At 40.0% G+C, this 26932-nt stretch overlaps 2 protein-coding genes across 2 annotated transcripts in view; both read left to right on the top strand.

The window, feature by feature from the left end:
- Window positions 1-18264, top strand: part of mta2 (metastasis associated 1 family, member 2) — a 33999-nt gene extending 15735 nt beyond the window's left edge. The window contains exons 4-18 of the mRNA XM_075450540.1: window positions 5174-5291; window positions 6076-6139; window positions 6259-6376; window positions 6548-6650; window positions 7131-7230; window positions 7710-7898; window positions 10398-10472; window positions 10566-10624; window positions 10705-10805; window positions 11114-11253; window positions 11417-11645; window positions 11847-11936; window positions 12282-12400; window positions 14169-14311; window positions 15703-18264. Of these exons, the coding sequence (XP_075306655.1) occupies window positions 5174-5291; window positions 6076-6139; window positions 6259-6376; window positions 6548-6650; window positions 7131-7230; window positions 7710-7898; window positions 10398-10472; window positions 10566-10624; window positions 10705-10805; window positions 11114-11253; window positions 11417-11645; window positions 11847-11936; window positions 12282-12400; window positions 14169-14311; window positions 15703-15856 (1802 nt within the window). The 3' untranslated portion in view covers window positions 15857-18264. The remainder of the gene's footprint in view (window positions 1-5173; window positions 5292-6075; window positions 6140-6258; window positions 6377-6547; window positions 6651-7130; window positions 7231-7709; window positions 7899-10397; window positions 10473-10565; window positions 10625-10704; window positions 10806-11113; window positions 11254-11416; window positions 11646-11846; window positions 11937-12281; window positions 12401-14168; window positions 14312-15702) is intronic.
- A 3125-nt stretch (window positions 18265-21389) lies between these two features.
- cth1 (cysteine three histidine 1) lies at window positions 21390-22313 on the top strand. The gene has a single exon (XM_075450938.1). It carries the CDS (start codon window positions 21390-21392, stop codon window positions 22308-22310), a length of 921 nt encoding a protein of 306 aa, XP_075307053.1. The 3' UTR covers window positions 22311-22313.
- Window positions 22314-26932: the final 4619 nt, after the last annotated feature.

Genomic DNA, 26932 nt, shown 5'->3' with positions numbered 1-26932 from the left:
ATCTAACATTTTGTAAAATATAAACTAATAATGATTTAAATTCGGTTAAGCAATTTATTTATTTTTTGCTGTTGTCTCACTGTGGCTTCTTCTCTTGCCCTCTGTGCCCCACTGTGAGCCAGCCTATTATGAGGCCATTGTCCTTGTGCGTGATCAGAGAGCCTACAGAGTGGGAGGGAGGAGACAGTGAGGTGGTGCTAATGACATGCAGACTATTGAAGACGGATCACATCCACTTATATCACTCACCCCACCGCCAACACCAGCCCCCCCCTTCCTGCTGGCCTACAGTGCTCCAGACAAAGACGTTTTAACACACAAACCAGGGCGCTCTATCCATACAGGTTGGATTTAGTTAAAGGAGAAGTTTCTTCGGACGCTATTTAGATCACTCGAGATCTGCGTATATCCATATAACGGGAGGGAACAGCGCATTGACAATACAGCCTCTAAATAAGGCATTATCTGTCTTTATTTCACCAATACTTTAAGACGAATGAATGGATGAATGAACGCGTACTAATGCACTTTTGGCTCAGAGCTGCCGTGTTGTTGTTATCCAGGGCTATAGGGGGGCTTTCTACACATGCATCTAGTGTAGAGATACTCATTGCGAGGCTCGCGAGCCACATGCGGTCACACTTGACCGCTGCGCACGCAAGATCCGTTAGCCTGGGCGAGATGCAGGCACAATGCATTGGTTTTTAATTAAAAAAGGGCATAAACCAGCATAAAAACCAAACAAAAATCAGCATGAAGACCCCAGAGAGGGGACGAGCAGGCAAACGTCGGGTGTACCTTGAGATGCAGGCACAATGGATCGGTTTTTAATTAAAAAAGGGCAAAAACCAGCACAAAAAATATGCTCATCTTGAATGTCTCACTATGATTACAACAACAAGCTACAAATACAACATGAAGAAAGTCAAGGACGTGCATGCCAGCTTCCGCTCATCCCCAGTATTAAGGTAAATGTGGTCTGAATTGAAAATGTATTGGCTGTTTTCTTTTTTTTGTGGGATGTTTTATATGTAGAAATGCGTATTTGCAAAAGGGGACTTAATGTTGTCGTAAAAGTGGCTCTTCCCTTGATTTTGCTCTGCCAATGTGGCTCTTGTGAAAAAAATTGTGAGTATCACTGGTCTAGTGGGATGACTTCATCGACGTGCGACGCTGCAGCACAGCTCATTCACTCCGGTAAGGACGTCCATCGTACTCAAAGTTGTCATCTACGTCGTCAAAATCTGATAAATATCCTGCCATGTTGCACAAAACTAGCAGTAGCAAACTCTGTGTGAAGTTAGCCGACCGTCACAGAGCACAGAGTTCATTCATTCGTCTTAAAGTATTGGTGAAATAAAGACAGATAATGCCTTATTTAGAGGCTGTATTGTCTATGCCCTGTTCTCTCCCGTTATATGGATATACGCGGATCTCGAGTGATCTAAATATTTTCCGAAGGACGCCGACTTTCAGGTTAAAAAAAAAAACTAACTTCTCCTTTAATGCAATAAATGATGGGAAACTGCAGCACCAAGACTGAACAAATTGACACAATAAAGTTTTTTTCTTTTTTTTTTTTTTTAAACTTGGCTTCTTCAAAGAAGTGAGATTTATACACATTTTGGCGAAATACCACTTATGACCTCAACTACAGGTCTTACTCTATCCTATTTTTGCATTAATATTTGTTGCTTTCCTCCATCTTAAGGGTTTGTCTGAACAATATAAAGGGATTGAATCGTTATCACTCTCCCTGTGTCAATGGCCATCTCTTTTAACAGGTTATAGATGACAAAATCCCTTAATTTGTCTGTCAAAGCAATGGTATGCAGTCATTGAAACATGGTCACTTTTCTGTTCATGTTTGTTGAGTTTCATTCAGGTTTGCCTGTAAAAGTTAAGGAAAGAGCCATGTTTCGTGTGAAAGATTTTTTTTATTTGCGTACAGTTTATGTAGTACAGTTTAATATGAGGAGATCAGATTTCTCATTTCATATTGCTACAACAATTCATTATAGCGTGCAAAGTGAAATTACATTTTCTTTTGCAGTTCTTTTCATTGTCAAGAATTATCATTTTCAATTTAAAAACACAATTTTCTAAGTTGTGAATTGTGCCCCCCCTCTTTCAACAGTGAGTGTTCTAAATGCTTAACCTGGTGGTTTTTGATTGAACTGTGTGGTATGGTCGCATGGTGTTCTCCCAAAGAAAAAGTCTGTTTCATAACAATTTTTCTGTTGACATTTAAAAGCTAGATGCAATTGAGTCTAAAGCCGTTTTCAAAAATTCTGTCCTTTTCAGAGCAGTGTCTGATGGCATTTGAACATGTTAGCCTCATCTAAAATTTGAATCGAGCAACATGAAGTAATAACTTTAAACACAACAGAAGTCTGGACTGTAAGTAGCTGAATTAACGGATCCACAACTTTGGATTGGATCTGCTTTTCTTAAGAGTTCCAAATATAGTGATGGCACTGTTCAAATCTTCATACTTCATGGTTTGCCCTAAGAGAAACTGGTGCGGATCCTATGCGGTTTCTCTTGGCACACGAGTCAAATCAACTAGAAAATGTTAAAAACAAGCATGAAGGGTGTTATGTTTTCTTTCATTCTTTTTACTGCATTTTGGTTGTTTCATTTCTGGTTGTGCTGCGGCCTCTGTCTGACATAGAGGTGGAGACAGTCAGTGGGGTTACATGGCACTGAAATAATCGGATTAATGGCTAAATTACAATAAGACTGAGTTATTAAGTTCATGTAGACACCTTAGTTTGACAAATAGTTGGATCGGGTTACTCGCAGTCGGATTAAGACCCCGAGATAACTCGGTTGAAAGTCAAATTAAACATGCTTGTAGACGGTGAAGCACATGGTGCTTCACCAATAAGCAGCTCATCACAGACAAAATGTAGAGGGACGTAGCTTCATCTTGCTCTTCGTTAGCCATCTTTCTCGAATGCCTGAGTTTGTTTTTGTTGGTGGTGGTGGTGGTGAAGTGGTCAACCGGAAGTGGCTCTATTAGCAGTAGTTGAAATGGATACAGCGCCACCTATCATACCGGGGTAAGACATGCTTTGTGCCAATGATTCCATTCATTCACCGCCATATATACAAGGATAATTACTCTTGCTCAGATAAGGAGCATAACCCAACTATAGCTATAATCAAATTAATCTCATCATGTAGACCCACTGAGTGAACTCATCTAGTGAAAGATGTTTTTCAGAGGTTAACTACTAACCATGTCATTAGTTTGAAAAAGTCTTTTGTCCCACAGCCTGTTTTTACCTGATCTCATCTACCACAACTATATTCTGCAAAACCACAGTGTGCTTGCCAAGCTGATATGAATGAACATGGCATTTGTCATTGTTATGCTGTAATATGAAAACTCTGACATGCATCATATGTCGCTTGTCACTGTCCAGACTCAAGTGCCCACACTGGCTCTCTCTGCAACTGTCATGGGAAAGTCTGAATGAAGCTGGAAGGGACATATAATGTAGACCTATGTCGGAATGATTGAAGCCTGTCACTGGTAACAGCTTGATGAATCCAGCAATGTAGCGTAGCCCAAGTCCAAAGAGTTCCCAGGTCGGGCAGCTCTGGTCCTATTTTTATGGTTCTGTTACAATTAAGTAGAACCATAAATTCAAACTGCTTCTGCTTATTTGTTCTAAATAGCTTTATCTGCATCAGTTTTTTTTTTTTTTCACCAATGTTCCCCTTCTCTTCCTCAATCTACATGCAAACACACACACTCGTCTTTTGTGTAGAACAAAAGACCCTTGATCTATCCCAGAGGGTCCCAGCATGCAACGAGTTAATTCTGACTTTCCTTGTGTCTTTGTCAGTGAATAAAATGAGTGTTTGTCTTTGTGTTGCTTTTATAGTGTGTGTCTGTATACATATGTGTGTGGGTGCGTGTGTGTGTGTTGGGGATACATGTGGGGGGTGGGGGGGTGATGGGCGCCTCAGGTTTGGTGCACAGGGTTTCCCACTTAGTTTGGCAGGGACAAGCTGGACAGACGAGGAAGGAGGAGGGGGTTGAGAGGTTAACAGGAAAAGGGGTGGGGCTTAAAGTACTGTCCTCACTATATTTCTCTCTCTCTCTCTCTCTCTCTCTTCCATGCCCTCACTCACAGGGTTTCCTGTGGCTGAGTGCAGGGGCGGAGTCCACAGAGATGGAGCAAAATAGGCCCTCCCCTCCTTGCAACAAATTATTCACCCGCCTGAAATTAGGAATGCGCAATCTAGCAGCTGAGTAACAGACATACAAACGCCCACAGCCATCTGTAGCTTAATTTAATCATATCTTACCGCATGTAACCATAGGTTTCATATGGTTCTTCTGGTGTCAAATAACTGTGTTGCTTTTGTCCTTTAATAGCGGTGGGTCAGTGTGTCATTTTAGATGGCAAAGATCAGGTCCACAGTTTATAGTTCCTGTATTTCTTAGAGAAAACTAAACACTAGAGCATTCAAAGCACTTTTCTTTGACCTGATTATTTGACCCTTTTAACTCTGTCAGTTGTGATAGCAAACATGAAGCAAAATATAAGATCTGTGGATTTGGTGGAATAAAACTTAAGGATATGTTCAGACCGACAAGAATCAGACCTCTGTACAAGTCACCAATAAATTTTCCTTGTCAAGTAGCCAAACTTTCTTGTCTGACATGGAAAAATTATGATTTATTAAACATATAGCAGGGATTTGGACAAACATCATTATTCATGAACATACAAAACATTGCAAGCTGATGTAAAAATAATATGAAGATGGATTTTCATCCTGAATGGGACTTACCAAGGGACTGTAGAACATTACCCACAGCTGAAATCTGCCTGTATCTTGCATCTCTATTAGTGAACATGAAATAGACTTAAATAAATGGATATAAATATTTAGAACCAAGGATATTTCTAACTGCATTAATAATCTTAGTTAGTTCATTTAGGCTGTTGTCATTACATGAAGTGCAATAGTGACCTTGTGGTTTACTCTGCCTGGTGGGATCCTGGCCTATAAGTTGCATATATGTGTTTTACATCTTTATGTAAAGAGGTTAAACGTGTTTGAATTCTGTACAAATTTTTGCTGTCTGCCACAACATTTCATCCCATGAGAGTAGAAAAGCAGTGCTGATGTTAATGTGTTTGTTTTGTAGGAGAATTTGAGGAAGAGTCGAAGCAGCCAACGCTGTCGGAACAACAGAAACACCAGCTCAAACACAGGGAACTGTTCCTGTCTCGACAGTTTGAATCTCTACCTGCTACTCACATACGGTACGTGTTCAGTGGCAGGTTTTCAAGTAAGCTGCAGGTCTGACAAAGTCCTTGGTGTGCCAAGCACTGTTGGAGATGATCTACGGAGGAAATCATCCTTGCTACAGCCATTCTCATACATTAAGGCAGTGTTGTTTTTGGTTCGTCCATTTTTTTTGTATGTTCTTTTAAGAAAATTTGTCACTCATACCTTTTTATCAATCCAAAAGAAGCTGCACCAGTATTGTCCTTATTTGTTGGCAGCAGATTCAAGTTGTTTACAACTCCAAACTTGCCAGACTGGGTCGGTGTTGAAATTTTTGGGTAGACGGTAGTGTAATCAATCCTCTTAAAAACAGATGTGCCCAGTGATGTAGTGGTAGCTGGAGAAGTGAATATACTCTTCATTTCTTCAGGGTTTTTTTTTGTTTTTTTAAAAGCAGCCCATCCAGCATAGAGTAAATACCCTGTGTGATAACCAATGACATGTGAAAGTACTTATAGTTTACCCAAAAATCTGTAATTGGACACGGTCACATGTGTTCTACATGGTGGTCATTTTGGATCGGACTCTAGTGTCAATAGTTTAGTTGAAAATCCATACATAGAAAATTGTCTCTAAACGTCATAGGATTATGGAAGTCAGGTGCCTTATTTTTTAGTATTGAAAATGGCCAAAAGCTACAAAAAAATGGATGAACTGTCCTAAATTGGACATATTTGATTTATTTATTTAAGATAAACCCTTAATTTCACTTCTGAGAAATATTCTTTACATCCCCTCTGCTCCTCACTGTCTCCTCAGAGGGAAATGTAACGTCACGCTCCTCAATGAAACTGACGTCTTGGCTGGTTACCTCGAGAAAGAAGTAAGGCACAGTCACACTATCTGTCATTAGCATCTGAGTTTCATATTACAAAGGCCCAACGAGAGCGGTTGGAGCACAAAGCTTTTGGCATAGTTGTAACCTTCAAGTCTTCTGTCCAGGACTGTTTCTTCTACTCGTTGGTGTTCGACCCTGTTCAGAAGACACTGCTGGCAGACCAGGGGGAGATCCGTGTCGGCTCTAAATATCAGGCTGAGATTCCTGACAAGCTAGCTGAAGGTGAGCAGCACTTTCAAAACTTGATGTAATAGCCATACTTAAGTCTCATTTAATTTGCTTCATAAATGCTTTCAAGGCATGTAAGAGATTTAAACTAATGATAGATTGGAAAGGATTCACCTTCCTAAATGCCCAGAAGCAGATGCTGAAATCAATTCCTCCCTTTCACAGGTGAATCTGATAACCGGATCCAGGAGAAGCTGGAGACCAAAGTCTGGGACCCCAACAACCAGCTCAAAGACCCGCAGATTGACCAGTTCCTGGTGGTTGCAAGGTAGCACTTCCCTGCTATCTGACTCCCAGCTACATCACCATTACTAAATCCTGTTGCCATGGCGAATTCTGAACCTGCTATCAGCAGAGCCACTTTTCTTGAGAAAATACATGAATTGCAACCACTTTTTTTTTTTTTCTCTCCTGGGTTCCCTGCAGTTCATTTGTAATCAGATGTTTGTAATAACTTAACATGTAGTTTTAAAGCTGTTGTCATCGAGAAGTTCTGAAGGGTATTAGTTATTGATCTTAAGCTTGACTTTAGATTAATTAATGAATTGATTGATTCATTTATTTACTAATACATTTGAAAATGATGTAATGTTTGGCTTTTGGAAGAATTTACCAACCTCAAATGGTTTGGTTCATCAGTCAAATACTCCCTCTAGTGGTTATTGTGTAGACACCATTTACAACACAGATGCTCATGAGTTTTATAATCAGGGTCAATAGGTCAGTGGTTGTGATCTGTTTGTTTCAGAGCGGTGGGTACATTTGCTCGAGCCTTGGACTGTAGCAGCTCAATCCGCCAGCCCAGCCTCCACATGAGTGCCGCTGCAGCCTCCAGAGATATAACACTGGTGAGGGGCACATAAACACTATGTAACGATTCAAACCATGCTTTTCACGGGCTACTATTTAGTGTATCCTTTTCATTGTTACACACTGGATATTCCGCCTCAGTCATGTTGAAGTTATAAACGTTAACACACTTTTGAATTGAGAAGTAGACTGGGACCTTAGATAGTTTTGTGAGGATCTATTAAACTAGTGAGTATGTAGGAGTATGTATTTCTTTTATTTTCCCCTATGTGTGTCCACATCCGGTATCAGTTGTTTCATATTAAAAGCTCTGTAAATAGAATAGTGGCATTTCAAAGTATATATGATGGAAACACTGTTTTCCACACTTAATGTCTTGTCATTTTATTTATCTGGACAAAGTGTATGATTTATTTATTTATGTATCAATAGATTATTTGTAATTTCCAGTTTATGAAAATTTAAATCTGTTATAATATTTCCCCCCTATTCACTTTTCTCCCCTTTTAAAAAAAAGTTCCATGCTATGGACACATTGCAAAAGAACAACTATGACCTGGCCAAAGCCATGTCCACCCTGGTTCCCCAGGGGGGTCCGGTGCTCTGTCGTGATGAGATGGAGGAGTGGAGCGCCTCCGAAGCCATGCTGTTTGAGGAAGCTCTGGAAAAATATGGCAAAGACTTCAATGACATCCGCCAGGACTTTGTGAGCTTTCCTTCTTTTCTCTTTGTGACAATAAGTTTGTGGTAACTTTGCTACTGGTAATATTAGTGAAAAAATGCATACAGGCTGTTTTTTAAACTTTTTTGCACACAGCGAAAACATGCCAATTCTGGCTACATTTAGAACTAATATACAGTTCCCTCCGAAAGGACCAATATGCTTGAAAATTTCCACGCTTTGGTATCACAGCTTTGAGGTTGAGGTATCGACTCTATCTACAATTTTACAGTAACATTAGAGTTGATATTTCAGACACAATATCTGGGTTTTCTCAAGACAACCTTAATTGTTGGTTCTGAAGCATCTTTTGAAATCTTTTTTTTTTTTTTTTTTTTTAAGTTATACGGTTACAGTGTCGGCTTGAGAAAGATCAGGTTCAACGCACAATACTGTTCTCTTGTTCTGCCATTCATTCCAAATAATAATCTGAAGGAACTTTTCCTTGAAACAAGATGGTCACTTCGAGTTTTAAAGCAAAAATATTCATATCAGTATGTCCATGTGGGCATGCTCTAACCTGCCCCTCAGTGGCGAGTCCAGGATAATCCTAGAGGTCAAGTTTCTGTGTGGGACAAGTTCTTAACTGTTCCTAGACAGCTCCAGGTGGTTGCTTGCAGATTAGAGCTTTCAGAAAGAAACCACTCTTACGTCTCCAAAACAAGAGGAAGAGACTAAGTGGACCAAGGACCCATCTATATTGGATTTTGGACTAAAAAGACAAGTCACTGTCACTAAGATTGAAGTAGGATTCCTCAGTGTGCTAGGCCCACAGAGAAGCACTGGGGAGGATCAGTGATGCTTTAGGACAGGGCTATTCAATTACAAATTCAGTTGGGCCAGATTTTAAAACCGACCTTAAGCTGGGCCGGACATTTTCAGCGGTCAGTAAGGAGGAGGTAATGACAAATTTCAAACCAACACAAATATAATGAAATAACATGTGATGTTTATTCATCATTTCCCCTCATATTTTTGTAAAACACATTTCGAAACTTTTAAATGAACTGAGGTAGTTGCAATACTCTCACTCCTGAAATAGCTCAGGTATTAAAACAAAAAGTGCACATCAATGGTGATGAAATAGTTTTCCCTTTTGAAATAAAATTAAGATTAAGATCAGATTTATTGTCATGCATACATGCATACACACGAAATTTGTCCTCCGCTTTTAACCCATCTGACATAAGAACATCAAAAAGTGCAATAAAAACGTCTCTAAATAAATAGAACCTGAGGTAACAGCAATTCTATTTTTCACTTTAAAATACTAAAAAGAATATATTGGTCCCAAAACGTTGTCTCCCTTTTGAAATGAAATCAAAGTCGGTGTTTTTCCAGGTGGTGTCTCCGGATATTATACTCCTCAAGTACCGCAACAGTGTCATTGCAAAGTGTGTTTACTTTGCAATAGGTTTGGCGTTTGGAGTTGGTGGTAAAATAAAACGGTATCTTTCCGCCCAGGCAGGCTTTAAACGACGGTTTTCATCATCAATTTTTCGTTTGAGGGTTGAGAGAGATGTACTTTTTCAGTTGGAGTTGAGCTGCTAACATGGTTCTATCAGTAACTTTCAAAACAACGAGCTGCCTTGTGGGTTGGCTAGGCTACGTGGAGTGTTGCATTCACTATCTGATCTACTGTAGGAATTCTGAGCTCATTTTCGCGAACTGTGTTTTTCATGGTTTTTCTCTGCCAAAAAAGGCTGAACCACAAGTTGGGCCACTCAGGTATTGCTTCTGGGCCGCATGTGGCCCGCGGGCCGCCATTTGAATAGCCCTGCTTTGGGGTGTTTTAATACATGCATCTCTGGTGATCTTTACTGAATTCAAGTCATACTTAACCAACATGGTTCTCGTTCCAGCTCACTGTACGGTGCTAATGAGTTTTTCAAGGAAAGCCCTTAAAAATAATGACTCCAAGCACACCTCCATTTGTGTACAACTTGCAACTACTTGGAGAAGAGAAGGATGATATCAGTCACATCCTCAGTTATACAACCTCAGCTCCACAGAAGTCATTTTGGCCCGCAGGGTTGGAACCATGCTCTCAACAGATGCACAACTGCTGACTTCAGTTGGCTGTCTTGGTAAAACTCACTGCCAAGATGGTCAATTTGCAGAGTTGTGATCAAAGCCAAAGATGCAGAGTTATTCCTCATTCAGTCGTCAGTCGTCGACTTAAACTAAAGAAAATGTTTGGATGTTCATACTTTCGGAGGTTACTGTACATTTAGAGTAAAATGTGAATCTGGTTGTCAAAATTTAGAAGAACAAAACTCCAACGCAAAGTGTGCTTTGAATGCTTGTGTTTATTTATTCTGTATTGTACATATGTTTTGAGCAAAATTTCTTATAAAGTTAACTGAAAGTTTAGGTAGGTAAATAAATAGGAGAGCAAGTCTGAAAATAGTAATTAGCCAGAAGAATAATAGAGTTTTGTGTCCTGCATTTGTACTCTTTTAGTAAACTATTTTTTTCCCTTAGCTCCCCTGGAAGTCTCTTGCCAGTGTGGTCCAGTTCTACTACATGTGGAAGACTACCGACCGCTACATTCAACAGGTTTTTTTTTTTTCAGCAAGCCACACAACACAAACGAGCACTATTACATTTGAATTGTGCATGTCTATATCAGGTAAATGTTTTTTCTCTCAGAAACGACTTAAGGCAGCAGAGGCAGACAGCAAACTCAAGCAAGTGTACATCCCCACCTAGTGAGTATATGTGTCAAGTGCTCCATTTAAAACTGATGTCAGAACAGCTATTTATCTCCTCACTCTTATGCCTTTACCAGTACTAAACCCAACCCCAATCAGATAATGGTGCCAGGCAGCAAACCTGGTATGAATGGATCAGCAGGCTTTCAAAAAGGACTCAGCTGTGAGAGCTGTCACAGTAAGTACAGGCGCTTGAAAAATTAAACCAAAGAAACTGAAATTACTGTTGTCATTGTTGTTAAATGTCACAGTCAGGTTTTCTTTTTTTGGTTCCTGATTGTTCACCATTAAAAACCCTTTGTACCTTAAACATGGTATGCATGTTGTGATGGTCAAATGATTCAAAACACCAGAAACATTAATTTGAACCCCAGGTTGTAGGGTAACTAAGAAAAATGTTAAGAGGGGTATACACTGGGGCAAGACACTGTATGTCGCACATTTCAGTCTTACCTCTTGATCAAATGTTTGCTCCTTTGTGTCTAGCGGCCCAGTCTCCTCAATGGTATGCCTGGGGTCCCCCAAATATGCAGTGCAGACTGTGTGCCTCCTGCTGGATCTACTGGAAAAAATATGGAGGCCTGAAGACCCCAACACAGCTCGAGGGAGCTACTCGACCTGGCTCTGTAAGTCTCTGTCTTTGCAGTCTACTCTTTTAGAATATAAAGCTGTACAGACTTTAACCGTACACTATTGATGAACATTGTTGATAAAAAGGCCCTTGTAAAATGTTTTGAGGTATCCTGGATGCTTCATATCCATTGCATCTCCTTTTACATTTCTGTCCAGGAGTCGGGCCCACGCGCTCACATGACACGCCAGGAAGTCCAGGGCATGTCACCCTTCACCCGCAATGAGGGGCGAGCCAAGCTGCTGGCCAAGAACCGCCAGACTTTTATCCTGCAGACCACCAAGCTTACGCGCATTGCCCGTCGGGTGTGTGAGGACATTTTGCAGCCACGGCGTGCCGCACGCAGACCCTACGCCTCAATCAATGCCAATGCTGTCAAAGCTGAGTGTAAGTACAATGAATACATTTCTCTATTGAGTAATGACATGAAGCAGTTCATGTGATCATTTTTTGCCAAATTTACTTTCATGTAAAGTTGTAAAATGTTATAAACGTTTACTGCTTTCATTCAAAGCAGACGATGGTATGAGTGTAATCCATGTTTTTTATGTTTGGTTTAACTTTGTTTTGTTTTTTTTGTTTTTTTAGGTATGATCAGGCTGCCCAAAGCCACAAAAGCTCCTATAACGACTAAGCTGGTGCCTCGACAGTCGCTGGCCACCATAGTGAAAGATTTAGGTGAGACCACCTAATGTGACCTGCAAATTGAATATGAAATTGCTCTAAATGAATGTTGTTGACTGTAGTCCATAAAATATCACAAAGTCAACAATTAGAGGTCTCATGAAAAATGAAAATGAATAAATACCTTGCTGCTACTGCTAACTACCCTGTTTCTGCCATCAGATGTCAAGCTAAAATGAAATAGCATTCAAAATATCAACACCTTTCTTATACATATACATATATATACCGTACATAGATATATACTGTATATGTTCACATTGTTCTTGAAAGGAAATTGCTAGAATTGAACATGTCTTGCAACTTTTCACCTTATTTGAGCCTATTGTGTTCCTACAGCCATCTCGGCTCCTCTGAAACTGAAGGCATCCAGAGGACCCCCAACACCCATAAACAGGAACCAGGCCAGCCAGCCTCGAGTGGGCCAAAGCCTGCTGGGAAAGAGAGGCTTTGACAGCGTCAGTGTTCCTCACACACCACACAATGTTTTCGCTGCATGTCAAAATAATCACGTAAACTTTAGCACACTGAACTGTCAATGGGAACTGATCCAAGTAGTAACTGGCATCATTCACTGAACTACAAATGGTTTCAGATTCCATTGTCTAAATTTGAAATGACTGTAAATATGTTCAGGTTCAAGCCAAACTTGCATATCTAAACTCTGAGTTTAGATATACGAGCAGAGCATGCCAAGGAGTGAGCACAGTTGTGTGTTTTTTAACTCAGGATGTCCTTGGTGATATTTTGTTTTCAAAACGGTTGAAAGCCAAACTTGTATGTGAAGCCAACATCATACAAGTTGCAAGTTGTGTTGGACCACACAATTCTACATATTTAATTAAGCATCTGCGAAATGATTACATGAAGGAGCATCAGGAGTTACATTGGTAGCGCTCGTGTCTTTAGTTGGAGGTGGACCACTACGGATGTCCCTTCCACCCAAGGCAATAATGACTCTGTGCTTGGAGAGGGGACTCCTTCTTTGCATGGCTGCAGTGCATTATAATGTAATAATGATTTGCTTAAGAAAATAGTTAATTTTCTTAAAGAATACTGTAACACTTAATTTTTTTATGGTCTTGGAAACCAAAGGAAAGCTCCATACAGCAGACACTCACTGATGTGTTACAGAGGCGTGGTGAACTTGTGCAGATGACGCAAAGCTAGGTTAAAGACAAGAAGCCACCATAGACCATTTAGAAAGTGCATATCAGAAACTTATACACGTGTCAATAGATAGCTGCATAGTTCAAAGAAAAGGTCTTCAGTTTGTCCTACTGAAAAGGTCTTCAGTTTGTCCTACTAAAAAGTTTTGAATAGGTAAAACGTTTACAGACTAAAAGAGCTTTTGAAAATGTTATTTTTCACACTACGGATTTTTCTCATGTGAAAGGTTATTATAAAAGTTGGTTAATATATTTGTATGAAATCATTTTCAATGATAGTGTGAGGAAGAGCTGAAATATTGTTTAGTTTATTTCAATTTCACTGATTTGAGTTTGTATTGGCTATCAACCAAAGTTTCAGTTTAATCATTGGTATTGGTATCAGACCACAATTTCACAATCTTTATATATAATCTTTTATATATCTATATGTATCTGTGAATTGTAAATGAAATCTTTGGCTGAATGGTTTATTGCAACCTTGTATAACCTCACACAATACTACCAATGACAACATAGATTATAATAATGTTCAAGTGAGAGTTTTGGTATCAGAATCCAGGCATCAAAATAAGATCTGCATTTAAAAAATGGATCTATAAACATTTTTATGTTGTTTATTTATATTGTTGGACTCATTTATTATTATTTTTTTTTTTAACCTTTCTTGAATGACAAGATTAGAAAAGATCCCCTGCTGGAATCAAACCATCATCTAGTCACTAGAATCCTTCCTCTGTTACTGGATTTGTGTCCGCCTCATTGCCCCTTCCAAGACCCTTCTGTTCATTTACTCCAGCACTGAATAACGGGCCAACATGGTTATTGCCTCCAACAGCCTGATTAGGTCTCCAAATAAAGAAATGATTAATGAAGTTTACTTAAAATGCTAGACTTTGTGCTCCAGTAAGTGTGCTTCATGTCAAACATTTAGACAAAAGCTGATGCACATTCATTATGATGTGAAACCAGCTTTTGAGCCAGCATGTATGCTATTAGCACCTGCTGTTTGCCTCAGCAGAGTCGATTTACCATTTTGTCTTTTATTGGTTCACAGGCTACAGGGGTACCCTACCCTGCCAATGGGAGGCCGTATACTTCAGGCATGAGGACCACCTCTCAGTCGGTCATAAAGCGGCAGAAGGTCAGCCAGGGAGAAGCTCCAAACCCTGTGGTGTTTGTTGCCACAAAGGACACCAGGTACACGTCAATGCAGCACCAGCACCAGCTTTTTTTCCACCTTCATGGCTTCCAACACACACTATACATCGTGTGTTCACAACTACTGAATGTGGTGGTGATTATTCTGGACGTAACTTGTCAAACGTCGAAATAGGACATCGAAATATGTATATATTTAGAAATTTTACAGTAAAGCTCACAATTCCCTGTCAAGACTGTTCTATTAGCCATTCTTCTAAGGTTATAAAGATATGGCCATGCAAAATGGCCATCTGATCCATGCATGGACTGTTCAGCTGCCTGCCTCATTAGGTCCAAGGCTAGTTTGCCACCCGCTCTAAATGGCATGGATGGTGCAGCTTGAAAATAAATGTATTTCTGATGACGTTGACAGACAAGGAAGACCATTAGAGAGGCTGTCATCCTGCTGTTAGCTACCGACAGCAAATGTCATCTCGGAATATATGGGGCAGCATATCTGCTAAACAGCAGTATATGATGAAGTTTTATGTATTGGGACATAATAAAATCTGTTGGTCCTTAGCAGATCTTGAAATTGGGGAAATGCTATCTCAGAGTTGATGACCACTGACCAGCTGATTTTAGGCATCACCAGATACTTCAGTTAGAATTACAAATAATAAATCAATAATTCAAATAAAATAAAATAAAAACTCAATTGAATAAGAGTTCACACTCCTAAAAAATAAAAAACAAATAAAAGCTGCTGGGCAAGGCTTGATGTGTTGGGTGAAACTCTGAGAACACTGCATCAGCCAGCCTCTTTTTGCTTCAGGGGCTCAGAGGTTGAGACTTAGCAGAGGAGGTGAAGTCAACTTGAGAAATGACATCAATTTTAAATTTAAAAAAATCTGAACTTGCTTTTTTGTCTTATACATTTGGGTGCCTTAAAACACCCAAATGTATGCTTTCAAGACCAGAAACGTGTGATATTTCAAGTTTTTCCCCATATTATTTTCACTCATGGTTCACTTAGCAGGTTACTGCCTGGCTTCCGGCTATAGCTCAGCCCCTTCATCAGCTGGTTGTTTAAAGGAAGAAAGCTGCAGAAGTCGGTAAACATAAAGACCAACTCTGACCATCTTTTTAATAACGCATGATCAGTGTGAGGCTTCCTCAGCTCTGCTGCAATAAAGAAAGATACAGCAGGTCCTTCCTGCCAGCAGCAATAACTTTTTATAATGAAAGCTTATAAAGACTGCTTTAAAAAAAAAAATTAACTGCAACAATATAGTTTCCCGTTGAGATAAATATTTTCTCATTTCATCTTCATGAAACTTTATTTTGTCAAGTGAAATTGATAATACAGTTGGATTTGGATAAACCTGACCGTAAAAGTTAAAAAGCCTTGGACTAATGTATTGTTTTTGGCAATTTTGCTCCATCAGGGCTCTAAGAAAACATCTCACCCAGTCAGAGATGCGCAGGGCAGCAAGGAAACCTCACCTCCTGGTTCGGATCAAGTTGCCGCCACCACCTCGCTCCCTGGCTGTACCCCTCCTCCCTCCCAGCACCAACGAGCCCATTGTTCTGGAGGACTAAGGAGGAGTGATGGGAAATATTTTAACAGGACATGGGGATGGGGAGGGAGTTATTTGGGGAGGGGGTGGGGGCTTAGAGGCAGCACAGTATGCCATACAGTACTCTTGTTTTTACCTGTTTTCAACATCATCTTTCTTTATCCTTTGTTTTTCTTCCCAAGGGTTGGCTTGTCCAACACACTTACAAATACAGACATACACCCTGACGACAATACATTTTTATCTAATTTAAAGAACCAGATATACATCAATACATCACCGACACAAGATCTTAGGGTTTGTAGTGTTTTATTGCAGATCTTTTACTGCCCTTTTTAATGCCACCTGTTTTTAAATGTGTAATTTAAACACTGATATTTTTCATCCTGAAACAATGGTGACGAAGCACACTTTGTTTTTCCTCCATGTATTTTTCTTTCTGTAAATATATGCATAATTGGAGGGGGCAACACTTGTGAGACTGCTTTAGCTGGCCATAGGTCTGCCCTGATTCGAAGATTTCACTCGACACTCCTCTTCTCCATTCCAGCAGTGACATTTCTGCCAGCTGCTAACTGTAGCCAGTTGACTGTGGAAATGGTGATTGGACAAGTTCAGTAGATATGTTGACAGAGCTGCCTTCGTGCAAGTTGATGCAAGTGCAGGGTCTCGTCCATCTACTGCCATTTTAGTTTGGTACTGCATCATGTATCAGGAGCCGCAAATCCCCGTTATAGAGGTTCATCCTGTTTGTGCCACTTCATGTTGTTGCATGGAATTAATATGTAAGAAACAATTCATGTGTGCACAAACAAGCTTGAGCTATCCTAAAGTTTCGGTTTGAAATTGTGTAAGTTCAGACAAAAGTTTCAACAAAGTGAGAGCCCATTCAAAGGATTTAATGTGTGTAGTCTACCAGGCATTTAATTTTTTGAAAGAAAGTGTGATTTTTGTGTGCACACTTTTTCTTTTGCTTTGTTTTGGCAAATGCATCTTACAATCAGGTTGCATCCTCCTGCAAATAGCTTAAACTGAATTAAGTGATGTGCTTAAAACTGCACAACCTGTAAACCTTACATACTTGATAAATGTTTTCAAGCGTTCACATTTTACCAAAACATTTTTACTCTGAATTTAGTCCTTATTTATATGTACCAGTCTTGATTTAACTACCGGATTGGTATTTTGATATGTTTTTTTTTTTTTAGTTTGTTTTTTTTAGGCAAATAAATTTCTGTAAATCACAATACACATTGTAAGAAGCTGAACATGAGTAGATATTGCAGTGAAGCCACAAAGTATTTCCTCTGCTGTATCTTGATTACAGATGCAACCCATTTGAAAAAGATAAGTTGCCTGGCATCTCTTCTTGTTACCTCACCCGCTGATGTTGAACAGGCAGAATGCAGGCAAAGAACACAGGCTTGTTTCTTGGAGATGATCATGGCTGTGTGGGCTGCCATGTTGTGAGAATAAATTTGTTTTTTCACTACTACGTTCCAGTTTTGCAAGAAATCGAAACAACGGCAAACAAGAGAAAGGAAAAAAGCCTGAAAACCATCATGAAACATTACATTCTATGTCAATGCTGTTCTAAAGCCACAGCATATCTGACAATGTCACATTAGTTTGAATGAATCTGACAGTTGTTGCTACCGGTCTGTTGATAAGACATAAACCATTAGTATGGTAATGTAGAGAATCGGGTCTAAGCTTCTTTTTTGTTTTTCATTCTTCAAACAGTAACCATTCATTTCTTTCATTCTGCTTTAATCACCTTCTGTATAAGTGTGATGAATCAGAACAGAAGCAATATTTTTGATGGAGAATTTGGGATGATGTGAAAATAATCTCAACTTGTTCTGCCATTTGCTTTATTTATTTTAGTCCATCACTTTGTAACATGTAAGGACGAATACTAAAAGTAAGTGGTTAATTGGCTCATTAAAATCCTTGTGGATGCCCAAAACAATGGGGATTACACTGTTTTATAAGTACATTTGGTCTGAATGTGAGCATAGTTTTCTCAGAGAAATTGTGAAAAGAAGAGTGATGAGTTTGTAGTTAATACTAAGGTGTGTTAAGATAGTGGAAATTTGGCATATTAGAATTTTTGTACACGTAAACTGTGTAATTCTGCTCCATAATAATGGAGATGGCTCTAATAGGCACAAAGATCTCTCTCATTTGCTGGGTGGGCTGGTCATTTCAAACAAGGACTGACATTCAAAAGGGGTCAGGGTGTGGAATTTTCTAAGATTGAGAGAGTACCATTCTACAATTGAAACTTTTTTCTCAAGTGTTTTTTTTGTTTGTTTGGTTTTTTTTGGTTGGTTGGCTGTTTTTTTTTTTTTGTTTGTTTGTTTGTTTTTTAATTCTGGCTGTATCCTTAAATGTATCTTGATAAGAAAAATAAAGATGTTCTTTTTCTTTGTTGTCAGACAGATTCTTTTTCTACTATTCTCTCCAAGGTGTTCATTTTTCCACCTCACTGTTTAGAATAAAATGTAAATGTATTTTATTTATACAGCCCTTTACAGACAATCGTTACGATGTACCAAAGTGCTTTACAACAGGTAATAAATAAAGAGAAGAATAAGTAAAAACAATAAAAGAACAGTGAAAGAAATAAAATACAACAAAATCAAATAAGATAAAAGTGTCATCGTACTACTGGGTATTAAAAGCAATCCTAAATAAGTAGGTTTTGAGCCTAGATTTGAAGAGGTCCAGGTCAGAAATAAGATGCAGCTCAACAGGGAGCTTATTCCAGATTCTGGGGGCAGCGACAGAAAAGGCTCGGTCACCCCAGGGTTTGTGTTCTGACCTGGGCACTTCCAGCAAAAATGTATTTGTTGACCTCAGAACTCTACCAGGATTGCGGACTGTTAAAAGCTCAGATAAATATGATGGGGCACTCAGAATAGAATAGAAAAATACTTTATTCATGCCCAGTGGTGGAAATTCAAATTTGTCAAGTAGCTCAAAAATGTTTTAATATTTACGATTGTATATTATAATAATTATAATGGATAAATAAATTTGAGGAAAAACATGTCAGCAATCACTGTTAAAAAGTCTTATGGCTGTGGGGACAAAGGACCTCCTGAGCCTCTCAGTCCTGCAGCTGCTCCTCTGTCCTGCCAGGAAGCTGTGGAGAGGATGTTTGTTGTTCTGCAAAACAGAATATGATTTCCTCCTCATCCGTTTCTCCACCACAGCACTGAGAGGGTCCAGCCTTCTGCCTACGACAGAACCAGCCTTTTTCACCAGTTAGTCCAGGCGCCTACAGTTTCTGTCTGTAGTGCAACTCCCCCAGCAGACAGCAGCATAGAACAGTGCACTCTCAATGACAGTGTGATAAAACATGCACATCACGTCACTGCAGACATTGAAGGACCTGAGCCGTCTCAGGAAGTTTGACTGGATGTCAGACTTGACTGTACTGACCTGAAGCCTCTTTTGCAGCTTTCTGGTGATACAACAGCAACCTGTTGACTGTAGTTTGATAGTGTTGGGTAGCTTGTTGAAAGGGGTAGCAAAGGTACTCTAAAGACGTTAAAAGTTAATTCAAGCACCTCTTATTTTATGGTGGAAGTTTGTAAATTATTAAAGCACTAAAGGAGCGACATACCAGTGAAGGGTGACTCACGGCTCACAGCCCTGCAGTTGATTATTAGAGCAAGACTCTTTAGTAGAATGTCAGCCAGTTCCTCTCGATTAACAAAATTTCCTTGATAGCATTTAAATATTTTTGTGATTTTTTTTCTTTTTCTTTAGGTTTATGGAGTTTTCTCCAGCAACCACTAATCACTGTCAGTGTTTCGTTGTAGCCTGTTTAATTCTATAAAACATTTTTCAGCTAATTCAATTATGCAGTTTGTGTTCATAATGCATGGTTTAATAAAGGCAGTTTCTTTGTGATTATCACTTCCTTTTTGTTTGTTCTTGATGCGCAGAAATAATTGACTTTTATTATTGGTTTTTATCAATTCAATTCAATTCATTTTCATTTATATAGCGCCAAATACAACAAATGTCATCTCAAGGCACTTAGATAATAAAGTCCAATTCAAGCCAATTGGAATTCAATTCATTGTAATCATAATTATTATTATTATTATTAGGCCTATTATTATTATTATTATTATTATTATTATTATTATTATTGTGTCCAAACGGTTGGAATTTTACACATCAACAAAATTCCGATTCGTGTTCATAGGCTACAGGAATCCGAATGTCGCATAAAGTAAGGACTGAATTAGCCTGAGCCGGCGTCATAGGGTTCATCATTTCTGGCAGGGCTAACCACCTCGGCTCGAGACCTGATTGTTATCAAGAGCGCACGTGGACACGATTGGTCACGTGACGTTAAGCTGGCGCACACCTGATTCTCATTCGAGTTGAATGAAGGTGGTCGTTGGTTTAAAAGCTTTGCCTTTGTGTCAAACAAAGTACAAGTGTTGGCTTTTTATTGTACATTTTAATCCTAATTTAGAATGCTTTTTATCTTGTGAGTGTTTGGAGGCTGTTTTCTTCCGTGATTTCCCTGTCAAGTCGTCATAAGCAACTCAACGTTTGCGGTGATGTTTGAGGTAAGATTTGACAGAAGTTCTTAAGCTAATCCTTTGAAAATAATCTGAATATTGATTTCATATGCTGACTGTTCTGTGAAGAAAACGTTGGAGGTAGATGTCACTTCTCAGGTATTTCAACAGGAGTGAATGTGCTTTCATTCTGATACTCAGGGTGCAGTTTGACCCTGTCATCTATTAACAAACTCATCACAGAACTCACCACAGCCTTCATTTGCATTTCAATTAAATTTTATTCTGTTTCTTTGCCCTGTCAGACTTTGAATTTGAAAAACCAACAGTGTAAAAAAAAAAAATAATAATAAATTTTCTAAAAACAAAAATCGGTGTAAAAAAAAATTCAGTGGAAAAAGAACCAGACTCAACTTCCGGGTAAACGGGGAGAAGCAATTGATCCCTGTCTCAATTCATCCAACGGCAGCCAATCAAGCTAATATCAGCTCAATAGATATGATATTGAGTAATAGATATTACTAATATCACGTTAGTAATATCTATTACTCAATTTTATTAACACAAATGGCAAATAAAGTAAACTCACTCACCGAAGCACCATCACCCTTGTTGGTGGACATGGCTGATCTGTCCAATGAAGCGTAACTTGATTGGCTGCCGTTGGATGAATTGAGACGGGGATTGATTGCTTCTCCCTGTTTACCCGGATGTTGAGTCTGGTTCTTTATCCACTTTTTTTTTTAACACTGTTTGTTTTTCAAAGTCTGATTTTGATGCTGTAAAAATTCAATATTAGATATTTGTATTCAAACTGATGGCACAGAAAAAGTTCCATATTAAACATTAGTATCACGCTGGATTTGACTTAAAGTGCTTTAGTCAACTCCACTAAGTTTCAGACGCTAGTGATTTTCCTGGGTATGTACATTAGATCCAGGACTTTTGATTATGGTGCTGTGCTAACCTGCCTTTCCCCCTCCCTTCTCCCAGACTAGTAGTGATATGTTCCTGCCTTCCTATGAAAATGAAGAGCTACTGGACGGCCTGCCATGCAGCGACGATTTAGATGGTGACAACGGTGAAGGTGGCCTCAGCCTTGCCAAGGCCCTGCTCCCCCTGGCAGAGTCCTCCTCCCCTTTTGTTCCCTGGGTCTGTTCCACCCGCTATAAAACAGAGCTGTGCACCAGCTATTCAACGACGGGGTTCTGCAAGTATGCAGAACGTTGCCAGTTTGCTCATGGCCTCCACGAACTTCGTATTCCTTTCCGTCATCCAAAGTACAAGACTGAGTTGTGCCGCAGCTACCACACTACTGGCTACTGCTACTATGGCAGCCGCTGCCTTTTTGTCCACAACCCCACCGAGCAGCGCCACGTCCTCCATCATCGCAGGAACGTCCCCTGCCGTACCTTTCGCTCCTTTGGGGTTTGCCCTTTTGGAACACGTTGCAACTTCCTTCATATCCAGGACAGAGAGATGGGGAGCAGTCATGATTTGATTGACTGTGAGAAGAATCCGTCTGCTCCCTGCACTCGGACTCAACCCCAGTCTAAAGGGTGGAAGCCTCGAGGAGCGTTGTGTCACACTTTCAGCTCTTTTGGTTTTTGCCTTTATGGCACATGCTGTCGCTTTCAGCATGGCCTCCCCAGCAAGATCAAAACCTCTGACCAGAGCCAAGGAGGGTACCCATCTTCTCAGCTGTCAAGCAGCTCAGATTTCCCCTACTCCACCTTTTCAAATACTTCAACTTCCTCATCTCCCTCACCTTCCCCTCTTGACACCCCATCCTCGGAGGCCACAGTCCCCAATGCTTTCACTTTCTCCAGCCAGCACCTAAATGACCTGCTGCTGCCACTTGCCCTCCATCTGCAGCAACTTGGGAGCACCAAAGCACAAGGGATCTGGGACAGCAGAGCACTCTAACCTAATGTATTGGATAAAATTTGCATGCCACAATTTAACTGATTCTAAATTTATTTTTAACTTTTAATCTCCTTTATCAGAGGGCAGTTGTATATGTGTGGGTTTTTTTTTTGTTTTTTTGTTTTTTTTTTTTTCCCCCCCAACTCTACTGTTTGACAGCGCTTGAACTGTGTAGTGATGAATTAGCCTGGAGTTGCTCTGGCTAGTAAGTTGGTCTGCAGCCAATGGTATAAATTTTTTTTTTTTAAACTCTACATTAACATCTAGCTGTGTAATTAACTGTTTCACATCAGCGTTGTGAATAAATACATTTTAAACTAACCTTCATGTTGTCTTCGACTGCAATTTGTGCTTTGTCTTGGATGACTGTATTGAGAGGTTTTTTTTTTAAAGTAAAATGTGGGGGGGGGGTAGTGTACAGCTGCAGAATCTTGAACAAACTTAAGAACATCAAATAGCTTAGGAGTTCCTATTTCTGGGTAAAAGCTAGTCTATATGGACTTTCTCCCTGACTCTGGGAGTCTTTAAAGAAAAAACCTACGCTTGCTCTGACAGACTTATGTGCACAACATGTTGCCATTATGAAACTGTCTGCCCCTCACATTTGTTTTTGCTTTTAACAACTTTATTTTATTTATACAACCTGGTAAAGGGGCTCCATAGCCTTTGTCAGTTGGTTTGATTTATTTGAGTCTCTGGCTTTGGTGGTGACCTGTAATGAAGATCTTCATTACTTTTACCGAGGCACTTTACATGAAATAAAAAGCACTTTAATGTAATTTTTTTTTTATTTTACCAGGAAAATAGACCCGTTGAGATTAAAAATCTCTTTTACAAGGGCGTCCTTGATGCATGAAATGATTCCACAAACTGAGATTGGAGTGTTATTTATGTTTAGATGTGGATGGCTGCCTTTCAGCTGATACTGAAGGCATGTCCTGTGGAAGACGCTCATAGCCTTAAGGTTTGGCTAAGCCAATAATTACTGTTAATGGTAAATACTCAAACTGAAAGATGGATTCCTGAATATTTAATGTGCAAGTTTCTTCTGTTTCCTTTGAGAGCGTTCAGGCTACGTGGGCACGTAAGAGTCCCCAAGTACCTGACAAACATTTTAAGGTTCCGGAAGAAACCAGAGGGGTGTTCCACGAAGCTGGATTAAGGGAAAGCCTGGTTTATCTCTAATTCTGGCTCATTTAAGAGTTCTGTTCCACCAACGTGGTTTATTTGAATTCCCGCTGAGTAACCATGGTAACTTATACCGCTGAACTAGCCTGCGCCTGGGCAGGCTAAGGTTCAAGCTTAGTTTAGCTATGTCTCAAAGAAAGTCTGACCGGCTGAAACACTCCCGAAAAAAGTTCGACCTGGTAGAATTCTGCGCTCCTGCAACTCATGTCTTGAGATATACCCACAAAAATTTGTGCCTGAAAAGACTCAGTTTCTCCTGACACAGTGAGGGACCTATACAGGGACACATATTTCCGTTGATCCTTATTGTTGTGACCTTTGAGTTAGAACTTCTTTTCATAATTTAAGGCTGAGTTATACCTCTTTTAACTGCCCTTGCGCTTGCGTCTTGCGCTTGTGTTAATGGCTCGAGACGTTTATACTTAATTTTGCTTTGTCGGCGCTTGCGTGTGCTGCGTGGCGATTCACCGCCAGGACAGTAGGTGGAGTAGCGGGTTTTTTTCAATGACAAGCCTACTATGATGAAAGCAAATTCACCGCCAGGACCTCTTCGAGTGGATTCATACTTCTTCTTCTTGTAAATAGCCGGTATTTTGTCAGATTTTCAACACCTTGGGGGTCTAAACGACTACTTTCTCGCCTGAAAATGTTTCAAATGTTGCTAAAGTTATATATTTACAGAGTTTATAGCTTAAGGGAAATCAGCTTTTCAGGCTGGCTGATTTGGGCTCGGACAGGAGTGAAGTGCACTGTGTGTAAACGCTCTGCATACTGTCAGATCGATGAGTATGCCGTTTTCAAGTAGTAGGCGGTTTCGAACACAGCCAGTGGCTTGTGCTTGCGTCTTGCGTAAAGTTTAGAAAATTGAGGTGACACACGCAAGCACGCAAGGGGGGGCTTGCAACCGCGCAAGGGCTTGCGTTGCGTCTTGCGTTGCGTCTTGCGTTGCGTCTTGCGTTACCGACTATAAACCAGGCTTTAGCATTGACACGGTAGCAGTTTAAGTTAGAGCAAGTGTAAGAAGGCTAAATGGACAGAGATAATTTATAATTTTACACACGTTAGGTCATGGCACCCCAGTGTGAATATAAATGTATAAACAAATTTCTAACACTTTGCATGAACTGTACAATAATGACAAGTTTTGAGTTCAAGATGTGTTGAATTGTTTAATTATTCATGTTTTTCAAGCTGTGGAGAGAAAACAGAATTAAATACAGTTCACATTATGACCTTCTCCTTTGTCAGAATTTAGACTTACATCCCTCTCCAGTTTCATAATCTCTATCTTGATCTTTTTTATTTTCAGTTTCTTTCGATTCAGTTCATTTATATAGCGCCAAATTACAAAAAAATGTCATCTCAAGGCACTTTAAATAATAAGTCCAATTCAAGCCAATTGGAGTTCAATTCATTGTAATCATAATCCAATGAAATCTAATTAAATCATTTCAAAATAATACAATTCATTCATATAGAGCCAATTCAAAAACAATTTCCCAGCTAAGGAAACCAACAGATTGCACCAAAACTTGTCTTCAGTCCAATCTCCCGTCCTGAGCGTGCCTGAGACGACTGGAGAGAAACGACTCCCTTTTAACAGGAAGAAACCTCCATCAGAACCAGAACCAGAAGTGGCCATCTGCCTCAACCCGCTGGGGTTTGAGAGGAAAGAAAAGAGGGGACAACAAACACCATTCTTGTATTCCATATCTAGTTTGATGCTCTCCATACCCAACAGAATTTTCCGTTTGTACAGAGTTCAGACATCCTGTGATAGAGGAAATGTGCCTGTGAGCAACAAAGTATGTCGGTAGTCATAGTAATGTGAAGAGTTCCTTACTTTACTCTTTGCTGCTGGAATTTGTGTTCCTGTTGCAACCTGCAGTAAAGTGTATTGGTGATAGTTAGGCCTATTGGTATAGAATAGGTAGACTGCAGCCGCAGCCGAACCGTTTCACATTTTTAATAATAAATAGCCTACCTGTGGCATTTCTGTGTCTACAGACAGTTTCATCATCAAATGCCCGAGATGTGCTGGGGCCATCAAACTGCAAACGGAGAAACACTGCACTGAAGTAGGAGATCACAGGGATGCATGAGATGCATAGTATTTCCATCTAAAGAAAATTCAATTGAATTCAACTACTCACATGGGTTAGGGATGTCCTCTGTGGTCTGGGGTTCAAGGAGGCAGATGGTGTCTCCCACCACTGACAGATATAGGCACACCATCAGTTATTATAATTGAGAGACTGACAATTTGAGGGACAGTGATCAATACCTTCTACATATTGATCTCGCACACTTTTGGGAACGTATCCCGAGGAGGTTCCTCCCTCTATTCCTTCCACCAGTGGCCGCCCTCGATTTCTGGTCAGAGCAAGTTCCTCTGCTGGTGTGAGAATTTCGGGGGTGGAGGACCCCCACCAGTGGCAGAGGCCTGTCTTTTTTTCGGTAGCTACAGTGCAACGTATTTACAGCTCAACACATTTTTTTGGACAAACAAGATTCTTCAAAGGCTACTTACCACTCTGAAATATGTTCCTGTACTTTACTTTCACCTGCTGCCAGGTACACTGCTTTTGGCTGTTAAGATTGCTCCTGTTGAGATGTAACAGTGAAGAATTAATATGTGGCTCACACTCACTCACTTTAGTATAGTATAGTATATAGTATAGATAATATAGTAACAGAGTATGATGATGCGTGTTGATTATTGGGTTATTAATCAACTGAGTAGGGCCCGAAGCTGTATTTGTGCAGTACATCTCAAACAGAGACATAGCCGCGCCTGTTACGGTGTTTGCTGCTCGGAAGCAGGGGACTACTCGGTCTGCACTTCGGTCTGCACGGTCTACACAGCACGCAGTGATATGAAGGGAGAGAAAATAGCGCCAAGCGATTGTGAGGTCTGACTTTTTCCTGCACAACGATTTTGTGATGCAAATGTATTACTCTTTTGAACACATATTGTTTTGAGAAGCAAAACGTTTTATTTTTGCAACCCCAGCCAACTAGCCGGATTACTTTCGTCAACACCGAAATGAGGCTGGAACTCGGCTCACAGGACGCAGCAAGGCGGTAAGTCAAATTTCATAAATGATATTGCTAATATGGGATGTCATACAGCTTCATGTCAAAAGAGCCGAACTATCCCTTTAAAGCTGCCGTCGGCAACTTTTTTTTTAGTCATATTAGCTTGAACTGTCATGGGATTCTGAAAGGAGAATATTAAATAGGCTGTTTAGGAAAAATCCCCAATTCTGTAGCTCCCTCTGAAGCCTGTAATCGTGCTTGCAAAAATCGAGCGCTCCCGGCTGTTTTTAACCAATCACGTTAGGTTTATTATTGATCTATTATCTGAGCAGAACAGTCACCAACCACGTCTTCCATGCTGAGCGTGAGTCCGCCCCCAGCTTGTGTGCGCACAC

The sequence above is a fragment of the Odontesthes bonariensis genome, chromosome 19, assembly GCF_027942865.1.
Source record: "Odontesthes bonariensis isolate fOdoBon6 chromosome 19, fOdoBon6.hap1, whole genome shotgun sequence".
Taxonomy (NCBI): domain Eukaryota; kingdom Metazoa; phylum Chordata; class Actinopteri; order Atheriniformes; family Atherinopsidae; genus Odontesthes; species Odontesthes bonariensis.
This window is presented reverse-complemented; position numbering and strand designations above follow the sequence as displayed.